This window comes from Ambystoma mexicanum, chromosome 8 (genome assembly GCF_040938575.1).
Source record: "Ambystoma mexicanum isolate Mex_15411 chromosome 8, UKY_AmexF1_1, whole genome shotgun sequence".
Lineage (NCBI taxonomy): Eukaryota > Metazoa > Chordata > Amphibia > Caudata > Ambystomatidae > Ambystoma > Ambystoma mexicanum.
In genome coordinates this window covers 654,501,573-654,522,555 of record NC_090929.1, presented here as the reverse complement: position 1 = coordinate 654,522,555, position 20,983 = coordinate 654,501,573, and the positions used below count along the sequence as shown (strand labels likewise).

Here is a 20,983-nt window from a genome sequence, read left to right as displayed (position 1 = left end):
CCGAGACATTTGAGGGATGCAAGTGACTCTCTCGAGAGGATAGCTCAGGGGCAACGTGCCTGCCTTGGAAGCAAGATGAAGCGGAGCAACACAGGTTTGATCCTTGGGTCCGCGTGTTAATAACCAAATATAAAAACACTGTTGCTGTTCCGAGAAGGACTATTATTAAGGAACACACAGATTGTGATCTCATCTGCTAATTTGCTAATGTGGCACTAATGTGCAAAAAGTAGAACCTGGCACATGAAGGACACCAGGGAATGCTAAAACTTAAGCCAAGGTTAGGCAGAATGTGTGGTTTCCCCAATTGGAAGACCAAGTAGATGACATGATACAGACCTGCGTATGGTGTGAAGCATCGTCCACCTCTCAACGTCAACCACCAAACTATGGGCGTTGGCTTAAGACGTGTGCATCAGCCAGTGAGGTTATACCTGTGATAGAAAAAGTCTTTGGCAGGCATGGGCTCCTGGAAGAAATACAAACAGATAATGGTGCCCCTTTTCAGGGGAGAGGGTTCAAGAACTTTTTATCCAGCTTGGGGTTTGTGCATATGCGTTCTAAACCTTTTTGGCAGCTGCTGAACGCTTTATGCAAACAATGAGTAAGGTATTCAGAATTGGTGTGGGACAGGGTCAGGACACTCAGATGGCAATTAATTAATTCCTTCATAAGTATTACACACTCAAAATGAGTCAGAATGGTGAGAAATCTTCCAGAATTCGAAAGGGTTCACTAAACATTTCTTTTAAGTCTCTCCATGGTGTTACTTTCAGTATTTCGTATAGTCGCCCCTTAGAATGACGTGTTATTGGATATATGGCTATCGCTAGGCACTCACTGGATGGATAACATTGCCAAGTAGTCTGAAGTACTCTTGTTGCAGCTCTAGGTTCTTCTGGATCAGGCTCCACAGTGCCTCTCAAGGGTGAGGTTGGCATGGAGTATGTCTATGTGCCTGTTTGAGTTCTAAGTGACCTCCCTAGCGTAGGGTGCTCAACCATGCTCTCCCAGCCCCATCTTGCTCCCTTCCTCATGAGCCGATGCTCACTTATGCCTATGGGTCTGGCACTTAGCCTCTAGCGTCAAACTGGCTAACATCTGACCTCCTTGAGGTTCCAACATGTCATCATTCCTCTTCCTGCTTCAATCAGACAACAAATAGGACTATGTTGTCTTACTCTCTGCCTGGCATTCTCTCTATGCCTCCAATTGACTTCCCACGTCCCTCTCCTCTAACATCCTATTTCGTCTTCTCTCCTCCAGCTGTCTCGCCTTCCACCTTGCAACTTCTCTGCCTTTTCTCTTTTGATGGTTTTATATTTTCCTCTTTCTTGACCTACTTCGACATCTCGTTGCTCCCCTCGTTTTTATGCTTTTACCACTTAACCCTATTTTGTTGTCTTCCCTTCTCCTGCATCCCAACTCCTTCTGCATCCCCAATTCCTGCCGCTCCAACACCTCTGCCTCACCTCTCAGTGCTACCCCAAACTTGCACACTACTCACTACCCAGTGTGTTTTAAAGCAGTTCACATCGTTCCCAGGTCAGGCTTCCAGTAAGGACTTGCACCTGGGTGTGATAATCTTCCCTATTCAGGGATTGATTGGGCCGCCCGGGATTCAGGTGCCCAGGTGTAACTAATGTGATATTATTTGCTTCTCCCCAATGTGGAACACGTCTCTTAAGAGGCCAGTCCCCCATTTTGGAACTGCCAGAATCACGCATTTCCGTTGGGATGTACATGCCGAACTTTGCAAGTTAAGCTAGCAAGACCTGTGTCGGCTGCTCCCACTCTGGGACAGTGGTGAGCTTGTTTCAAGGGATTTTACTTTGGTAATCTTTGGAGTGACATCAACATGACCAAACCCTGCGGTTCCAGGCTAACAAGGCCTGCAGATTTCAGTACAGTTTTCTAAGTCTGCTTTCATAAACGGGCAATATTGGCTGCACAACAAAGTGGTAGTTCCCTGCCGCAAGCCCCAGTTTTGTGGAGGAGACTTGCTCTCAACACCACATAGCGGGTAGTGGGGATTGTCCCGTTGAGTCACTCCCACACACACACAGCTTCAGAGCCAAGCAGGGGACATGGTCCCACCTGTCACATTCCTCTGACCATATGCAGGGCGTTCCCTTTCGCAGGAGCACTATCATGCACTTTTGAGGTGGTTTTTATGTCTTGCGCATATTTTGCATAACATTCGGGCCTCCAATGAATTACTTTAAATGAATAGGATTTCTTAAGCAGGAAACAGCAATCCACAGTCCACATTTCTCCAGCCTGGGCAAAACCTTGCCTGACATAGCGTTATGGACTTCTATAAAACCATGTTGCGCCTTGAAACACTTGTGTATAGGCGCTCTATAAATAAAATATCATATCATATCATATCATCAACCAAGATGTCATCCAGAAAATACTTGATGTTTTTAATTCCCCTAATGGCTGTGTTTATCAGTCACTGAAACATGGTTGCTGTGGGATGCAGCCCAAACAGCCGCTGAGGTACTGGAACATCTCAAATGGGGTGCTGATGGCCATGAGGTGTTTGGCACTGCTGTGTAGCTTTATCCAGTGGTACGCACTCTCCATATCCAATTTTGAAAAGATGGTGGCACTGTTTATGGGTGGTACCAGTTAAGAGATGTTTGGCAATGTAAAGTTATCACAGATTACCTCTCGGTAAGGCAGAGCGAACGTCTGACTGGCCAATCTCAAGAGACCAGCAGAAAAACTTATTTTACATGTTGAGGTCACACAAGATCTCGCAGGATCCGTCAGCAACCGAAAATCGTGCCAGAGATTTGCCATTCTGGGCCGATTTCAGTGGGCCTTTCTTTGAACCGCCCACAGAGGTTTGGTGGGCTGATCAGAGCCACGGAATTTTTGGGAAGGTTTGGTGGCCTATTAAGGCGCTGCTCACTTCTTGGTTTCATGAGGGCTGTGCTTTGCTGTTAGAGAAAGAAACAGGACTCAACTACATAAGGAGATAGCAGGAGGCGTAGCCCTAAACATTTTTGGTGTGCCTTTTTAGTGAGGTACTTTAAAGTCTAACTCCTCCTTTAACAAACATTTCATGATTGTATGTTTTTTTTAAATCTCTTTCGGTTACCTTTTCTCTTTCCAGCTAATAAAGAAAATGCAATCCTTTGTGCAGACCCTTTGTCAACAAAAGCAGGATGTGAAAGAGAAGGAGACAGATGCAGGGCAGGAGGATCAGCATGCGGATGAGATGCGGGAAGAGGAATACACGGCAGATGCAGTTGTCACAGGCGGCATAAGAATCACTCCAATTCTCAGAGGTGGTTCAAGGGTTTCAATGAAAAAAAATCAATGGACCCCAGGTCCATCCCTCTCTCTCTCTCATCTCCAAGCACCTGCTCCGTAGCCCAGACATCCTTAGCTCCAGGGTGGAAACCTAAAGACCTGTAGCATTATCTCACTAACCCCCCCTCTGGAACTCCCTAACTTTCCAGACTCTAATCATTGACTAGTCTTCGATAGGGGGAAGGAATAGTGCCTTGCAGATACCCCGCTTGAGCCACGATTCTCCTTTCAAGCTCATGCTCTCCTTTCCCTGTCCTAATCTTGTCTTCTTCTCCCCTTCTTCAACTCCCTTGCTCTCACTCCTCCCACCACTCTCCTGTCCCTCGGGCCTCCCTCAATCCCTCTGGTTCTCGCCTCCATCCCACTCTCTGCTGTCACTACTATCTCCTGCTCTACTACTACTCCCTCCTCAACGCTACTACTCCCTCCACCACACTACTACTCCTTCTGCCACTAAACTACTTCCACCTCCACAATACTACTCCCCCTCCACGCTACTACTCAGACATCATCCATTCACTCAGAACCATCCACTCCACAGTCACTCCTTGAACTAAACCCACTTGCCACACTAACATACACACTTACATTGCAGTACCACTTTCACTCATGAGCCGATAGCTCACCTAGTCAGAAATCACCTTTAGCACTCATGTTATGTTATGTTATGTTATAAAAATGTGTTAAGTGCAATTTCCACCCTAGGGCAACATGCCGCTGAGGACAACCAATGAAAAGACTGGAACAAAAGTGATGAAAGACAATGGAGGTTTTAGTTAAATAAAAGTGTCTTCAGGTGGTGACGAAAAGCCAAATGGTCAGCCGGCATTTGCAGTGAGAGAGAGAGCTTGTTTCAGAGGTGGGTGGCAGCTACAGAGAAAACTCGGCCGCCAGTTCTAGACCAATGGACTCTGGGAGCTTGTACCAGAAAGTCTGCTGATGAATGGAGTAGCCACAAAGGGACATATCAACAGAAAGTGCTTCTGTTGCAGCAAATCTCACACAATCGCACTACTTCATATTACATAGAGCTTATCTTACGCCACAAAGGGTTGCCAACATGTCTTACTCTGGTCATAGGACCTCATTACGACCCTGGCGCTCCCGTAATGAAGGGGGCCGGGAGCGCCGATTACGAGGTTCCCTTTGCGTGGTAAAACCAGACGTCTTTTCCGGGGTCCGCGAGGGGAAGAGGGAGGTAATAACGGGCCATTCGTAATGTGCCCGTTATTACCTCCCTCCCCATTCCCATTGAGCCCTATGAGGGCTCAAATGGGAATTGGGAATGGTTCCTTCAAGGAGGAATTACCGGGTCCTCCAATGTTGGAATGACCCGGTTATTCCTCATTGAAGGAACCCAGTAATGGAGGCCGGTTTGGAGCCCATGGCTGCCTCCAAACTCGTAATGAGGCCCAATGTCTTTAATGATTACTTAATATAAAATGCTTCTTTTATTACATGTATTGCTCTCCCCTCTCCCTATTCTTCCCTTAATGCTTTGTGTCTGTCTTCCGCTGTTTGTCCGCAACCACGCTTTGGTCTTAGTCAATATAACTATGATGTACATATAGTATGGCATAGCTCTAAACTCACACGCTTTTTGGGGGTGTCAAACACCTTGTAAACAGCTGGCTCACCCACAAAGCCTCCTGCACGCCCATTTGTTTCAATGGGCTTTCACCCGCCAAAAACAAAATTGGGTGTTTTCACCCACCTTTGCGACACAAATGGTTAAGAGCTATGATATGTATGTAGTTAATGTAATGGGTCACCCCTCCTGGGAGCATGGTATCTCCCAGGAGCTCGTGGCAGTAGCGGTCTACCGCTGATTTAGTCTACAGAATAACTGAACCATGGTGTGTCGTGTCGTTATTCTGCAGCATCATACTGATGCTGCGTATTTGGCTGAGGGCCTGCTCTGCCAGACCCTCCACTATGACAGTTCCCCTGCCGGGCAACAATGTCCCTCATGGATGCCTGCCATGTTAGTAGCGACCCTGCCGGGTTCCCCCAGCCTTGGTCTGCCTGGCCTGCGTGACCGCAGGCCAGGACATAACATTGGCGACGAGGAGTGAGGGCACCCGTGCCCTGCATTGGAGGTGGCGTGTTTGCCGCGAAGAAGGTGGAGGAGCCTGCCCGACCGCCGTGGCTGTCCGGTGTTCTCCCTGCCGGGCCCTGCGAGGAGTCTGAGGCGGCTCGATGAAGAGGTGGATGTGGCCCCCTCCTCCCCCCCTCCAATGAGAGAAGATTGCCGGCGGCCTCGGCCGCGTGAATCTTGGAATGCCGCGATGGGTCTGCGGCAGAGCTAAGCCCCCCACCGGCCTCTGCCGCAAGAAGAAGAAGGTAGGCGTGTGGTGCGTGCCGTGTTAGTGAGAACTGCGCCACAGCACTCCCGCCCACGGCGGGAAGCAGAAGAAAAAAAAGAGGAAATGCGCCATACCGGAGCAAAGAAAGAAAGATCCTGGGCCGCCTGATGGTGAAAGGATAACATGCGCTGCCCTCTGGCCCCTCCTGAGACCTGGGCCCATTGGCGGTGAGTGTTCGGTGCTCCGCGATTGGAGCTGGACAATAAAAAGAAGGATACATAGAATGAAGAGTGAGGCGCTGCCGACGCCGCATTCAACGGTGGCACACTCCCTACTTGGAAGAGATGTGGCGCGACATCGGCCGCAAGTTAAAAGGGAAAGAGACGCCAATAATATAAGTATGGGCCTCAAAGAACCCGGGCCTCCAGCGGTGAATGATGAAGGATTCCACATCGGGGGCCGAAAACACAGGGTGCAACCCAGGCTGCTGTGCACCGTTTCTTTTCTAACGGTCATAACTCGGGGAGAGGTTGAAATGTGGAAAGGGGTTGGCAATGTATGGCCTGTTGAAGTTCCTGGTTCCGGTGGTGGTGGCTGTCTAAAAGAAGAAAAATGGAAAGGGAGGTTTGCAGTCTCATGAGTGCTTTTGCGCCCTCCTATGCCTATGGCCCAGACACCCTGCCACCAGTGTCTCCCTGTCAGCCGCCCCCAGGTGGAAATAGAAGTGCAATGAGTGGCCTGCCGCCCTGTCACCAGTACCCCACCACTGGTGGCCCCCAAGGCTGTGGACTTGGGCGATGTGGCCCCTGGGCCTCCCCAGGTGCGGCTTTGGCTCTTGAACTGTGGTGTGACTGTCCTGAACTGCCATTTGTAAAAAGTATAATTGGTTTCCCGCAGCTCCACTAGTGGGTAAGATGGACACCATAGACATTCCCATAAAGGCTCGGAGCCTGCAAACCTGGATTTGCTTTAAATGGCCCAGTCAATGGGCAATGTGAAGTTGTGGGTGTGGACATGTTTTAAGTGGTGCCAGGGCTCTCATTGGTGTTTTTCTGTGGTTTTAGATCTCACACACCCAAGTTAATAAAGGGTCCTTTGATAATGTGAGAAAACCCCCAAACGTACCACTAACCCTGTCACCCCAGTAAGTGTGTACCTGTCAAAGCATCAATGTAAGTGGCATTGATGTCCCTTATGTTTGTCATTTGTTTGTTCCCTATGGAAAAAGAGGAGTGTAATGGGTCACCCGTCCTGGGAGCATGGTATCTCCCAGGAGCTTGTGGCAGTAGCCACGTGACTATACTCAATAAAAGGAATGGGTGGTCTCCCGCTCATTTAGTCTACAGAGTAACTGAGCCATGGTGTGTCGTGTCGTTATTCTGAAGCACCATGCTGGTGCTTCAAAGTTGGCGGAGGGCCTGCACTGCTAGGCCCTCCACCGTGACAGTGCCCCTGCCGGGTTACGCTGTCCCTCATGGCTGCCTGCCATGTTAGTAGAGCCCCTGCCGGGCAACTCTACATTGGAGAGTCGGTGCCCTTGCTGGGCAACGCTGGAGTTGTCTGCTGGTGCTGGACTTGGTGTCCCCAGGCCTAGGAGGAGCCCGCATGCTCGCCTGCTGACTGGTGCCCCCAGTCCACAGCTGTTACGACCCCTGCACCCACCAACATCTCTGAGGTGGCCACGCCCCCACCCTCGGCCTCCTGCCGTCCCACTCACTCACACATACTCACAAATGCACGCACGATCAGGCGCCCATTCGGGCGTCATACCCAGGGGTTCGCTCATACACCTGGCACTTACCTTCCTTCCCGCTCCTGGCAGTTGCGTTGGAGGCTCCCAGGTTACCGAGGTGCCCTGAAGGGACCTAGGAGGATTCGCTCGTCACGTGTCACGTGACTCTCCACTACAGAAATGCTTCCGTATCACGTGATTTCAGTCCCTCATCACGTGATGCGTTCTTTACTGGATAAGAGCGTCCGGAAATCAATGAGCGTCGCTTCACAGCTGTTTCCAACGGGATTCTGCGACGCTCATTCTGCTTTACTCCACGAATGCACTCGACCACATTTCCTGTACCACGGACTGCCTCTGCCTTGCCCTAGTGTTTGAATTTGGATAACCAGTTGCCGGACTACCTTTTCTACATTTTGGATTCCTCGTGCCCTTTGCCCCTTGTTACCACGCCTTGGAACTTTTGATATTAATGCTGCCTGACCTTTTTGACTGTCCCTGGTTGTGCCCTACGGATTTCGTCACTGTTCCTGGACTCTTGGCCTCTGGCCTCACGCTGGGCGTTTGCCTGTCTGCTTACCAACCATCTGCCCTCCGCCATTTGGGGATTCCCAACACCCGCTGTGGTTATACATCTTTGACACATAGGTAAGCCAATTAGGATCCTTACCCGGCTGTTATATTCTTGCCTTTTGTTCTGTGCTTACCTATAACCCATTGCCTTGCAGCGATCGGGGGGTCCTTTTCCGGCTGTTCCCGAGTCCAGGCCTACGAACTACTCCACCTGTGGCCTCAAAGACCGCACAGGCAGTATTACTGTTGTTGCCTGTGTGGTACTTGGGGACGGAGGTATCCTTACTCTGCACGACCATCAAGTCTATAACAACAGCTTCTGCTAGGTGCCCCCTGCCTTGATGTCATGTTGTGTGCTCCCGACATATGCACGGTGACCCCTGCCCGTAATCATGCTGCGTGACCGCATCCCATGGTCTGATGGCTGCCCCCAGCATGTTGCCTGGGTGGCCCCAGCCGGTCTGCTGCAGGCCAGGACATAACAGTTAACTTCTGCATCATCAATTATTATTATAACTACGATGTACCTCACTTTCCAGGCAACTTGCTGTAATTTCTACTTAATTATGTTTAACTTTCAATAAAAAACAATTAACTAAAAAATATAAGCTCACATCCAAGCTGTAGTCACCACTCCAGGGCCCATTTCAAGGCTAGAGGGTGTCTTTCCTCCAAGATGGGCGTTGAGCTGACTGATGAAGCGCGGTTAAGTCCCTTTTCTATGTCTATCACTCAGTGCTTTGCCCGGCCTGTCACCGGCCCGAGCCCATCCCTACAAGCGCAAGCTGGCCGACCCTCCCTTTTGTGGGCACGTCAGCAGCGTCTCGTGAACCTGCCCGTGATCGCACTGAGAGACCGCAGTCCAACTGTCTCTGAAAGACGGGGAGTCGGAGTGAAGACGGTTCCTGTCCGCTACAGTAGGGGAGGACAGCTTCAGTAACCGCAGACATGTGAGTGCAGAAGTTCGAACAGATAGTTCCGAGGGGGAAAGTCGGGCGGCGATAGTCCCGGGACGGGGGCCGCGGGACTTTGGTGGCAGGGGTGCGGCCGAAGGAGTGTCCGGGCCTGCGAGGCAGCGGAAACCCCCAGACCACACATAATACCTGTCAATTCTGCCCTTTAACAAATCAAACGCGGTATTTCAATGCAACATGTTTATGTTCAACTTTTATATTCACTCACTTCCAGCCCCCTTTTATTAGTTTCACATCTAAGGCGAAATAAAAAAACACTTTCTACTACAAAATGACTTTAGTATTACTTAAAATGTAATAGTCGGACTCCGTGACCAGCTGTCACTGTTCTTGCTCGAGGCTGTCGCTGCCCTGCACTGGCTGCACCCTTTCTGTGCTGGCCGGGGTCTCGTATCCTGTCACGGCCCATAGCCAGTCTATCTGTTGCATTTTCTGTGGTCGTTCTCGGGACTTGTGGGGCTAACACTTTTTTGCAAGTTGTGTACGCGAGCATTAAGTATCGTGTTTCACTTTCAAGTGTGTACATTTATTTGTATAAATAATACATGTTCTTCACACAGCAACTTTAAACACGCTGACGCATGTTTGTGTCAGGATTAATTCGTATCTATGTTGCTCGTTGGGGACGGAAAGTTTAGAATTTCACATCTTTGTAATGACTTTTGCGTTTGGAAATGAAACCAGTCTTAGTAATCGAAACAGTTCTTTGTACTCTGCATGCGCGCGTCGAATACAAACTTTAGCAGCTACAAAAAAAAATCAATGTGTACAAAGTGCCTCCCTTGCTGTGAGATGTCAAGTGTCACATGTTATTTATTACGCCTATAAGAGCGAAGGTTTTGGCTAAAGAAACCATGTGCTGTGTGGCTAATATGAGTGCAGCCCTTTTCGGATACTTCGTTTTAGTAGGAGGGCGTGTCTCACCACAAGTAAGGAGAGCATTCCAATGTATTTTGTAAAAATCTCATTAACCGCTTAAATTCTTATTCTCCTTCTTTCTTTACACAAACTTCTGTTGGCCTAATGCACTAACAACAAAAATGAAATTAAGAAGTACATTCCCCGGAGTGGACGGACCCATTGTCTGTTCTGGTGGTGAAGTGATCGTTTCGGGGTGGGGTGGGAAAAAGTCAGGAAAATCTGGGTAGTTTCTGTGACTTTTACTGGCTGACAGGAAACCAGCAAGAATGGCCACCATTAATATAAATCCATGCACCTATTTTCCTTGCATTTAGAATGCAGATGTAATCCGTGGGATCTAAAGCCTATCCACCGGCGTCACAATTTGATATGGACCGGGATGCTGTTGGGCCGCCCCCTGGAGCACAAGCACATTTCCTATTCCATCCTCTTCTCCATCCAAATTGGCAGATAGCTTGTCCTCTCATTTTTAGTATCTGTGATATAAACACTTTGAACTATCTATGCTAAACTACCCAGCAGAAAACCCTAGTAAATATTTGGGCTACATCCGGGATTCAAATTTCAAGTTGCAAGCAGCTAGCCAGGAATGAAAGGTCAGTTGCCCCTATCGTTCTCCAAATGCATACAGCACACGGTTTACTTCCCATCACTTGCAATTTTAAAGGGAACATTTTGGACCTGGGCTAAACAATTTGCATCCGTCGCTGACCATGGAAAAACACAGATAATTGTATTTTATTAATGGTCTTATAGGTGGGGTAAATTCACTACAGACCCTTTCTATTTCTGAATTTTTCTATTTTAAAGCCGTTTTAAATGTAAGAATTTGGTCAGATAATCCAGTTATTACTTTAAGGATTGTTTTGTCAACGCATAACACAAAAAGAGGTCCATTACTATAACTTATCTGCATATAAGCAGAATTTACCAAATTGTTTCGAAAAGGAAATGTTTCAGTGTGGGAGACGAACACGCTCTTGCATGCGAAGAGCAAATCATGCACGTTAAATGGAGGTAAAGGTAATAGAGAGCCCAGTAGACTGGGGAGGCTAAGAGGATCCAGTGATGTTAGGGTTCCGCTATTGAATGTTGAGGAAGCGTCCTTTTTAAAGTGGCTTTCTTCAGCTCTGCCCCTAAAGACAAAAGTGGAGCAGTCTGATGGGTTGGGAATTGAGATTGTGTTCTTGTTTCATAGCAGAGAAGGCATGTTTCCTGGCTTTCTCTTTGTTACATTTCTTGTTCTCAATTCTGGCAATGGCATGTCTTGTTTTTTGTTGGCCATTGAGGATCCTTCCTTGGATAGGGAATGGTTTGTCAAAGCTTTGTAGGAGATGCAGCTGATGTTTTAAGATAATGCAAGATTAAAAGATCAGCAAATGGAATTCCTTGAAGTGATGTGGTATTATTTCTTGGGTCCTTTGATTAGTCTAACTGAAGCATGCCATGTCGAACACCTTCTTTTAAAGTGGTCCTTGAAGCACTGGGGATATATGAGTTGGGCTTTTCCGCCTTTCAGGCAGTGAAGACCTTGAAGTTCCACTCTCAGATTGCTTTTTGCTGAGTGATAGCTAGCAACATTCAGAGTTATTATCATTTATTTTTTTTTTTTGCCATATTGGGCAACGCTGACAGTTCAGTCAGTGGTGAATTCAAGTGACTTGTAGGTACGAAACCATTGATTTTTCGTCTCAGAAACAGTTTTGAGCTTGTCTCTGCTGGGCCCGTGTGCTTAGGAGGATGAAAATGGTCTTGGGCAGATTCGTTTTTAGATAGGCACTTGACACTCAGGCTTGGATGAGGGAGGGCCAGTGTTTGTCAATAGATATGTGACAATTAACTTTAAAATGTACATTGATGGATCTTGATGTCGAGTGCAATGTTCCCTTTTGCAGGGATTGAAATTGAGTTACCAGGAGAAAAAAAACTGCTCTTGGGTATTGGGCATAGCTGCTTTTGGGCAATTAGGAGCTAGTACATAGTGCAAAGCAATTCTAACTTTGCGGCAGATGTAAACTATCTTTTTGCCCAATCTATATTAATCAGTATGCTCTATATGGGCCTTGGGTGCATTTTATAGTATCCTTTTATTCACATTCCCAAACATACTCGGTTAATATCACATAGCTAGATTTGTTTGGCACCACTTGCCATAGGAGTCAAAAGTAGCTGCCGCTAGCTGTCGCTTTCAAGTTAACAGGCTACCCTTGGCTATAACCAGGAGCTAAATAGCTCCCAGAAATGTCAAACCCTGCTTTTGGTTACATGTACAGGTTGAGAAGGACTGGTGATGGGATTAATTGTTTTGGGACACTACAAGTAACAAGCTGGAGTCTAGTGTGCTTACGTCCATCTGCGTGGCCTCTTTTCTGTCCCTGTGATAGAAGGTAAACAGCAAAACAATATCAAGAAATCCCTTGCCGACAGGATATTTGACAGGGCTCTGTGATTGGTAGTAGTGCACTATAACAGGCAGATAATTCATTTGTCCTCAATGACATCATGTTGTTGATGACTTTGATTATCTGTTTTGGGACTGTATCTTGGACTGCAGGTCGGACTGGTAGTAATGAAGGAAGTTGTGTTGGGTGTCCTATTGTGAATTTGAAGTTGCTTTCGCAATTTAGTTTTCCGACAAACGGTAGTTGGGTAATGGGAAGTCATGTGAACTTCTTAGAAGAGGAAGATGTATCCAGTTTTGGGTAGAAATGGGTGTTGGTGATGTGGAACAGTGTGGTAGGTGCTTTCAGGCTGTATAGTTGGAGCGGGTGTTGCCTTCCTTGGTAGTGGCTTTGAAGGCTATGTGAATGTTGGTAAGTCTTCAAGGTTAAGTGTTCTGGAGTAATTTTTCAGAGCAGTCGATCTGAAGTCTGATCTTTTGTGGGATGGTGTGCTTATTTGAAAATGTTTCCTGTTTATGTTATAACAATTTTACATGATTTTTGGAAACAAGAATTGGAACGGGTCCTCAATTTTTAATGGTTTTTATTCATTTGAAGGGGCCAGCCATGCAGAATTGTACAGTTTCCAAAAGTCAAAAAGGTCTATGCTGGCAGCCCAGCCTATACAAATCAATAAGAATGTTGATATTTTTCACTTATCCGGGTGATCGAGTTCTACAACAAAAAAAAGGTCCCAGTTGTCATTTACCGTGCAGAAACCTTTTTTTACTTACCGTCTTAATGAATTGGACCAGACTTGAAGTCCTCTTTTGGCATGAAATTTTTAAGTCTTTCTAGGGGAGTCCCCCGTAGTCGTTATTAGATATGAACTGAGCCAACTCTCGGTTGCAGTGTTTGTGCTCTGAAAGAACTTGGTTTTGCTATCCAAGATCGTTTCTGCTCAGGAGCACACAATCTGGTGGCAATTAAAAAAGACTAAGGCGGACGGCCACCAGGGGGCGCACGGATGGAGACGTTCTCCGTGTGAGCTCCGCGCAAGGGTCCCAAAAAGTGGGTTGAGCCCCCACCACGAGACCCCCGCTGGCTAAAAGAACGTCGGAACCTGGTGTCGGAACCTCCCGGGCACCGTCTGGTTCCAACTCCGATCGAAATCGGATCTTGCATTCCGGAGAAACACTCTCCTGCGCCATACGGAAGGAGGACGCGCGAGGCCTGGAAGCTTCCAGCACACGCTGCGCTGACACGGCCCAAGGAAACTGGCGACTTCGTGGACCCTCGGCTGAATCCTGCGAGAAGGTGCGTGCAACTTGAAAGACGCACAGGCCTCACCTGACCGGCGTAAGACACGGTCCCAGACTTTAAGCCGCGCCCGGTGCGCGGGTCCCCGCCAGGGCGACAACGGAGGAAGGCCTTCTCTACGGGGATATACCGAACCCTCCCCCGAGCTCATAGTTCTTCTGGTGGGGAAAAATGCACTCCGGGGATATCAGCGCTACGCGCTTCCCTCTCCTCCGGCGTGCAGTGGGCTGAGGGTTGGGCCCCTGGACTCCAGGGCGTGTGCCCTCCTCGGCCCCCGTTCCCGGCCACTGCTCCTGCTGGTCCCATCGAACTGTCACTTCGCCTGGACGGGGACCTCCGGACACGGCCACAGGCCTCGACGACACGGAACCTATCCGGCCCGCAAGACACACCACCGCATGCAGACGCTGTCCTGAGAGCACCCCATTGTGTGATTGTGACCCCACTGCCCAAGGACCCTATGGACAAATTGGCAAAATACAAGTTTACCCCATCGCAAGACGACCCCCGAGGCCCGGACGAGCAAATGATGGCCTCCCAAGGATCTGAGGCCGCGGCAACTAAAGGGGACGTTGCTGACCTACTCAAAGAAATGAGAAGCATGAGAGCAGACATAGGGGGTCGGATTGACAAGATCACGCAAAGGATGGATAAAATGGATGATAGAGTGGAACAGCTCGAACACAATCAAACCTCCTTAAATACACTGGAAACGCAGATGGACCTTCGTATTGCGGAGTTAGAACATAGGGAAGAGGAAATAAAGCTGAAGGTGGACGATCTTGAAAATAGAGAACGTCGTAACAACATACGTGTGCATGGCATTCCCGAAAAGGAAGGGGAGACTGATCTTGATTTGAGGCAATCCATCCACAACATCCTGAAACTCCTCTTTAAGGACGATCTGGTAGACGAACCCAAAATCGACCGCGTCCACAGGGCAGGAGGCAGGGCAGGAGGTCCGCGTTCGGTCCTAGTCAGATTTCACAACTACGCTGACAGGGCCCGCATCTTGGAAAAAGCTAGAAATGCCCCACCACTCACCATGGGTGACGCGACTGTCTCTCTTTACCAGGATTTGTCATCCCTCACGCTTGCTCTGAGAAGAAAATGTATCCCAATTACAAGGATGCTGAAAGACAAGGGAAGCAGATATCGATGGGGGTACCCGTTCTCTCTCACCTTCGAGTGGCAAGGCTCGACAATAAAGCTCGCAACGGAGAAGGAAATTGCAGACTGCACAGCTGATCTCTTGGGCGATCACGCAGGGGAGCCCTCCCAGGGGGATCCAAATATAAAGGAAGCTGAATGGCGCATCAAGGGCCCCCGCCGGAGGCGTATCCAGGGCTCCAGGAAATTTCGGAGGATGGATGACTCGCGTGACATGGAACACTAGCTTGGACAGGGGTCGTGTGTGCTCAATTACTGGGGGAAAAATGCCTTCCTCAGAAGGGTGCCTTGCCCCGATCGCTTCATTTGAGGCCCCGCCTGATGGGTCGAGGGGTCGACTGAGGTGTTATTTGCTCATTGAGGATCATGGATCCACACGCCTTCCTCGAGGCGCTCCTTGACTGCGATATATCAACCTACGTAGGGAGCATTCGATTCTGTTTGCACGGTGAACTTGGTGATGGATATGAGGTAATATCCATGCAGCATAGACATTCTGGGGGGAGTCGATAGTACTGTTTCGAAGCTGCGGTTTACTCAGGTTTTTGTGTGATTTGTTTGTTGGGGGCTCACTGTTATGTTTGCTTGTAATGGGAAGGGACTGCTTGTTCTTGCGGTCCCCGCTGATGGTCCGAATTCGACTGGGTGAGGTCAACCCAGCCGGGTCGGGCGCCGATCATAAAGGGGATGGGGGAGGGTGGGGAGGGTGGGGAGGGTGGGGTAGAAGGGCAACATTTAATCGACCACAACTTAGATTTGAAGGGAGAAATAGCACAATACCCATGTACGCGAGGGCTTTACACACGGAATTGGCGCTGTCGCAGGCACACTCGAGGTGCATACACACGTATATGACCTAAAATGACACACACACTTTCCACAGATACCATACGTATCTGCACGCTTAATGTTAAGGGGCTGAACTCCCCCACCAAGAGATCTATGGTGGCCAGGGAATTTAAGAGATCGAAGATCGACATTCTCTTTCTTCAGGAAACGAGATATCGGAAGGGTGAGGAGAGAATGATTCCATCACGGGAGGTTGGGCCCACCTTTTGGAGCTCGGGCGCTCTGAAGAAAGCGGGGGTGGGAATCATAATCCGCAAGAGCCTGCGGAGCACTATTATGGAGACATGGACAGATCAGGAGGGGAGGGCCCTCATAGTCATTGCTAACATAAGGGGCACGATAGTCACCCTCGCCACACTCTATGCACCTAACCAGGGGCAGAACAGATTTCTGCATAAAATCAGTGAAAAGGTCTTTGGAATGGCCAAAGGACACACGGTCCTCGGCGGAGACTTTAACACGTGGATGGACAGCTCCTTAGATAGACAATCCAAAGCAGACGCAGCAGACCCACCCGGTATATCAAACGAGGCGAACATCAAGCTGACCCTTGACCTCTTTGGCCTCACTGACTCCTGGCGTCACTTACACCCGTTGGAGAGGGGCTTCACCTTCCATTCCCTCCCCCATGACACGCTTACGCGCATTGATTACATTTTTCTCTCAGAACATCTCACGCGTATAATGCAGGCAGCCAGTATACATACCTCCGCCTGGACGGATCATGATATGGTGGCGGTGGACATACCCTGGCATGACCTAGCCCCGCGAAACTCCAAATGGAGATGCAACGACTCTCTATGGGCCGATTTGGCCTTCAGAGAAAACCTGGAAAATGAAATAAAACAGTTTTTCCTTATAAATGATACGGGGGAGGTGGGGAAGCTACATGTCTGGGAGGCCGGCAAAGCGACGCTGAGGGGAATATTAATAAAAGAGGGAGCCGATAAAAAACGTGAACGTGCTCTGGTGGAGACGGATATAAGGGAAAGGCTTGGGAGGGCGCAGGCCATGGCACAGTCATCCCCATCTGAGAGGGCTGCACATATTGCCGAAGTCCGCCGTCTCAGGGAGGAGTTGAGGATACTCATTGCCGGTAAGACGGCACAGACCCTACAGTATCTCAAGCAGAAGTTCTATGAGAAGGGTGACAGGGCCGACGCTCTCTTGGCGGCCCGCCTTCGCGCGCAAAAAGCGGAGAGATGGGTTGAAACGATCGAGAGACTTGATGGCACTCTCACAGACACGGTAGTCACGGCCCCTGAGGACATACAGGAAGCATTTGCTTACTTTTACGAAGACCTATATACATGTGACCCGCCCCCCCCCGTAGGGAGTATAGATGCATATCTGAAGGAATTGCAGATCCCCACACTATCACCCACTGATGCGGATTCCTTAGACACGCCTGTTCTTGAAGAGGAAGTCATAGAGGCCATCAAGAGGTTGAAAACAGGCAAAGCCCCAGGGGACGATGGATTCACGCCTGGGTTCTATAAAACGTTCTCCCCCTTCATTGCTCCCTTTCTTACATCACTATTTAACAACATCTTTATCACAGGCCAGGCACCTCCATCTTTTTCGCAAGCCCTCCTCGCGGTCATCCCAAAAGAGGGCCGTGACCCCAGACACTGTAGCTCTTATCGCCCCATCTCCTTGCTTAATATCGATGCGAAGATTTACGCCAGAGTGATCGCAGCCCGGTTAGAGACATTCCTCCCTAGGCTGATAAATTCCGACCAAGTTGGCTTTGTCCTTGGCAGACAGGGCGCGGATACAATGAGAAAAACGCTGCACCTAATCCACGAAGCAAAGGAGATGGGGGGAGACCCGTCTCTCCTGTCTTTGGATGCCGAGAAGGCCTTTGACCGGGTCTCCTGGGAATTCCTAGAGAGGGTATTGAGTTCATACGGGCTGGGACCACAGCTCTCCCGTGCCATTAAAGCACTTTATAGCTCCCCTGTGACGTCCGTGGCGGTGAACGGGGGATACTCTCGTTGGTTTCCCCTTGAGAGAGGCACAAGGCAAGGCTGTCCACTGTCGGCGATCCTATTTGTGTTGTCTCTAGAACCGTTGGCACAAAAACTGAGAAACGACGCCAGAGTTAAGGGTATCACGGTGGGCGACCGGGAATATAAATTGGGACTATACGCAGATGACATTCTGCTACATGTGACCGACCCTTTGAACTCGATCCCGGCAGCATTTAGTATTATTGAGGAGTATGGAGCGTTGGCAGGACTGAAAATTAACACGGGCAAGTCTGTCGTCCTTCCAATAGACACCCGCAGAGACGCGGACGTCGAGCGCTTCGCCCCCTTGGGCGTTAAGGTCAGCCTCACTACGCTCCGATACCTGGGCATTAACGTCACCCGAGACCTTGGATCCCTGTATGAGGCCAACTTTCCCCCAATGTCCATTGCTCTCCAGAAAGATGTCCAAAGGTGGTCCAAACTTACCATCTCGTGGCTAGGGCGTCTGAATGCTGTAAAAATGGTCCTGCTCCCTAAAATATTGTACTTATTTCAAATGCTCCCTATTCAAATGCCCCCGGACTACTTTACAGACATAAGGAAATTGATACTAACCTTTTTATGGCAAGGCCAAAAGCCAAGAATCCCGAGACCCCTCCTTCAACTTAGAAAAGATAACGCTGGGGTGGGCCTCCCAGATATTGAGACGTACTATAGAGCCACTCAGCTTAGGGTCCTTGTCCCACATTTCAGACAGCAGTCAGAACCCCAGTGGATAGCGCTTGATAATTACCACCTCCGTCCCTTTATCATGAGTGAATGGCTATGGGTGCCTGGACCACAACTACGTAACACTGTCAAATCCCATCCCATCATAGGTACGATATGGTCGATATGGAAACCAGGGAGGAAAATGGTGGGTGTCACAACGTGGCCTGCCCCACTGGGGCATCTCTGGTCACCAGGGATCCGCGATGCTATTCCGGAACCAGGGAGTTATGAAGCATGGTACCAGGCGGGGCTAGAAAGGGCAGGACAACTGCGCCGCAATGACTCCTTTATTACCATTCAGGAGTTGCAGGAAGCCCTCGGCATAGGTAAACTCTCGGTCTTCCTGTATCTTAGACTCAAGGGGGTAATGACCAGACCCATATGGAAGCAACAGTTACAAAGAGACCTCACGCCGTTTGAAGAGATCCTCGATCGGTGCACTAGCTCCAAGGGTCTGATCAGTGCTATGTACCTCGCACTCATTGAAATCGATATTAAACCCTCCTTGACACTTAAGAGAAAATGGGAAGCTGATATGGGCAGGCAAATCTCCCCAAAACTGTGGTTACAAATGTGCAGAAGGACGGCGAAGTCCTCCCTCTCGTGCCAATATAAATTACATGCCACCAAATTACTATACAGATGGCAATACGACCCTGCCCGGCTGGCCAAGATGTACCAGGGAGTGAGCCCGAACTGTTGGAGGGGTTGTGGGAGGCGGGCCGATTATTGGCATATGTGGTGGGGATGCGCAAAGGTCCAATTCTATTGGTCAGAAGTCCTTAGCTGGATCAGGGACCTCGATGGGGAGGAAAGAGAGATGCATCCACTGCTCGTTTTGTTTTCTTTAACTGAGGAAGAGGATAGAATAGTGGTGGCATGCAAAATGGTGCAGGGTCTATTGATGGCTGCTCGAGCATGTCTTACTATGACATGGAAGAGACCCACGCTCCCCAGCAAGAGTGAATGGCGAGCAGTCGCACTGAGCATTTACAGAATGGAGTGCCTGACTGCAGCATTGCATGGGGATCGTTCCACGGTAGAGAACGCCTGGTTGGAGTTTCGCTCTATATATGCGTTGTAAGGTGTGTTTGACACACGCTATGTCCAAAGCTACGAAGGCCTAACGATTGGATTGACTCGAGTACGTGTCTGTTAAATCAATGTGCGACTTTTATGCCCACTGCCATGACTGAAATGACGGTTAATTAATGTTGTTCAACGCTCTCTCTAAGTTCCGGTTTGATATCATGTGCGGGGGGTGGGAATTAGGGGTGGGATATGTTTAGATGCAATAGTTTGGGGTTTTCTTTTTCCTTTCTTTTTCTCTTTTCTTTTCTCAGGTATGCGATATAACTGATTGTTATAATACTTACATGCTCGCTTTTTTTTCTTTCTGTAACCAAGAGATGTAAGCTGCATTTATGTGACTGCCGAACTTTTCAAAATCAATAAAAGTGAAATTTAAAAAAAATAAAAAGACTAAGGCATTCCGTTTAACATTTGGGTGTCTAAATGTGAAGAAGTTATGCAACAATACAATGTATCCGTGAGTTGATTTGGGATTTCCCACAGAAAGTGTAAAAGAAGCTTTAAGAATTAAATTGGATTTTTACCATTCATGAAGTCCGAAAATATCGTCTCTATTAGAGTTTTACTGGATGTGAGGCCTCTAGGGGTTTTACCTGAATACCCAAACTAATTCCTGAGTGTGGCTTTGCATACCCAATTCCTGCACTTAAGGCTTAACCTTTTTCCCACCCAGGAGATCCTTGGGGCAAGGGAAATAGTTGAGAGCAAACTCAGAACAAGTGCTTATTGTAAAATATAAAGAAATAAAAGCTGGATTGACAGAATTTACTACTTCTATCTGGACGTCAAATTACTACTTATAACTGTACTGTGAAGCCCTTAAAGTTGAAAGCATGCTTCACTTTGGTCACCTGTTTAAAGGATTTTAAAATCTTGTCAAATAGCTGGCGACTTGTAGCCTATTCTTTTTATTTCTTTCTTTATTTGAAGGAATTGTTCCCGTAGAGTAACTTGTGGTTAAATGTAATTATTTATTGATGGTGAAAGTGAGCAATACCCAAAATGCAATACAACTCCCAATGAGAATCAGTAACGGGCACACCCCGGTAGGGAATGAGACCAAGACCAAGTGCGGGTGAAGTTTAAGATGTATATTTATCCAAAATATAGGGCATACAGAGGACTCTGCACACTTCGTGAGAGCTCTGCCAAACAATAGAAAAACATTCATATTTATTACAAAAACACGTCATCGGTGATGTAGAATATAAAAATCAAATTCTTTAATGTGATATAGTATGAAAATGAATTCAAACTTTACACATATATTAATACACATAAAAATCATACATATATATGAGATCGTACATATAGAATCATCAAACCAAAAATCACTACAAATAACATCTAATACAAAATGCAAGTCGAATAAGATAAGAGAAGTTGATAGTCTAAATTAGAAGAAAGGTAGACATGGTCACTAAAGACCTTCGGATTATTAATTACATAATTTTAAAACGGCTTTGCCTATTTTTCGAGCACCCTCAGGTCACTACGTAGAAATCAACGTTTAAGGTTTACTCAAGTTTCCACTTCATGTTCTATCTGTTGCCAGACATTATACAGGGCTATGAATAAATGCATATTCGATGTA

General features: G+C 48.1%; 1 protein-coding gene across 1 annotated transcript in view; it reads left to right on the top strand.

Moving 5' to 3' along the window:
• The first annotated feature begins 8,703 nt into the window (after nucleotides 1–8,703).
• The window catches only part of VAMP3 (vesicle associated membrane protein 3), a 262,440-nt gene continuing 250,160 nt past the window's right edge, over nucleotides 8,704–20,983 (top strand). Inside the window, exon 1 of the mRNA XM_069610413.1 lies at nucleotides 8,704–8,888. Within this exon, the coding sequence (XP_069466514.1) occupies nucleotides 8,887–8,888 (2 nt within the window). The 5' untranslated portion in view covers nucleotides 8,704–8,886. The remainder of the gene's footprint in view (nucleotides 8,889–20,983) is intronic.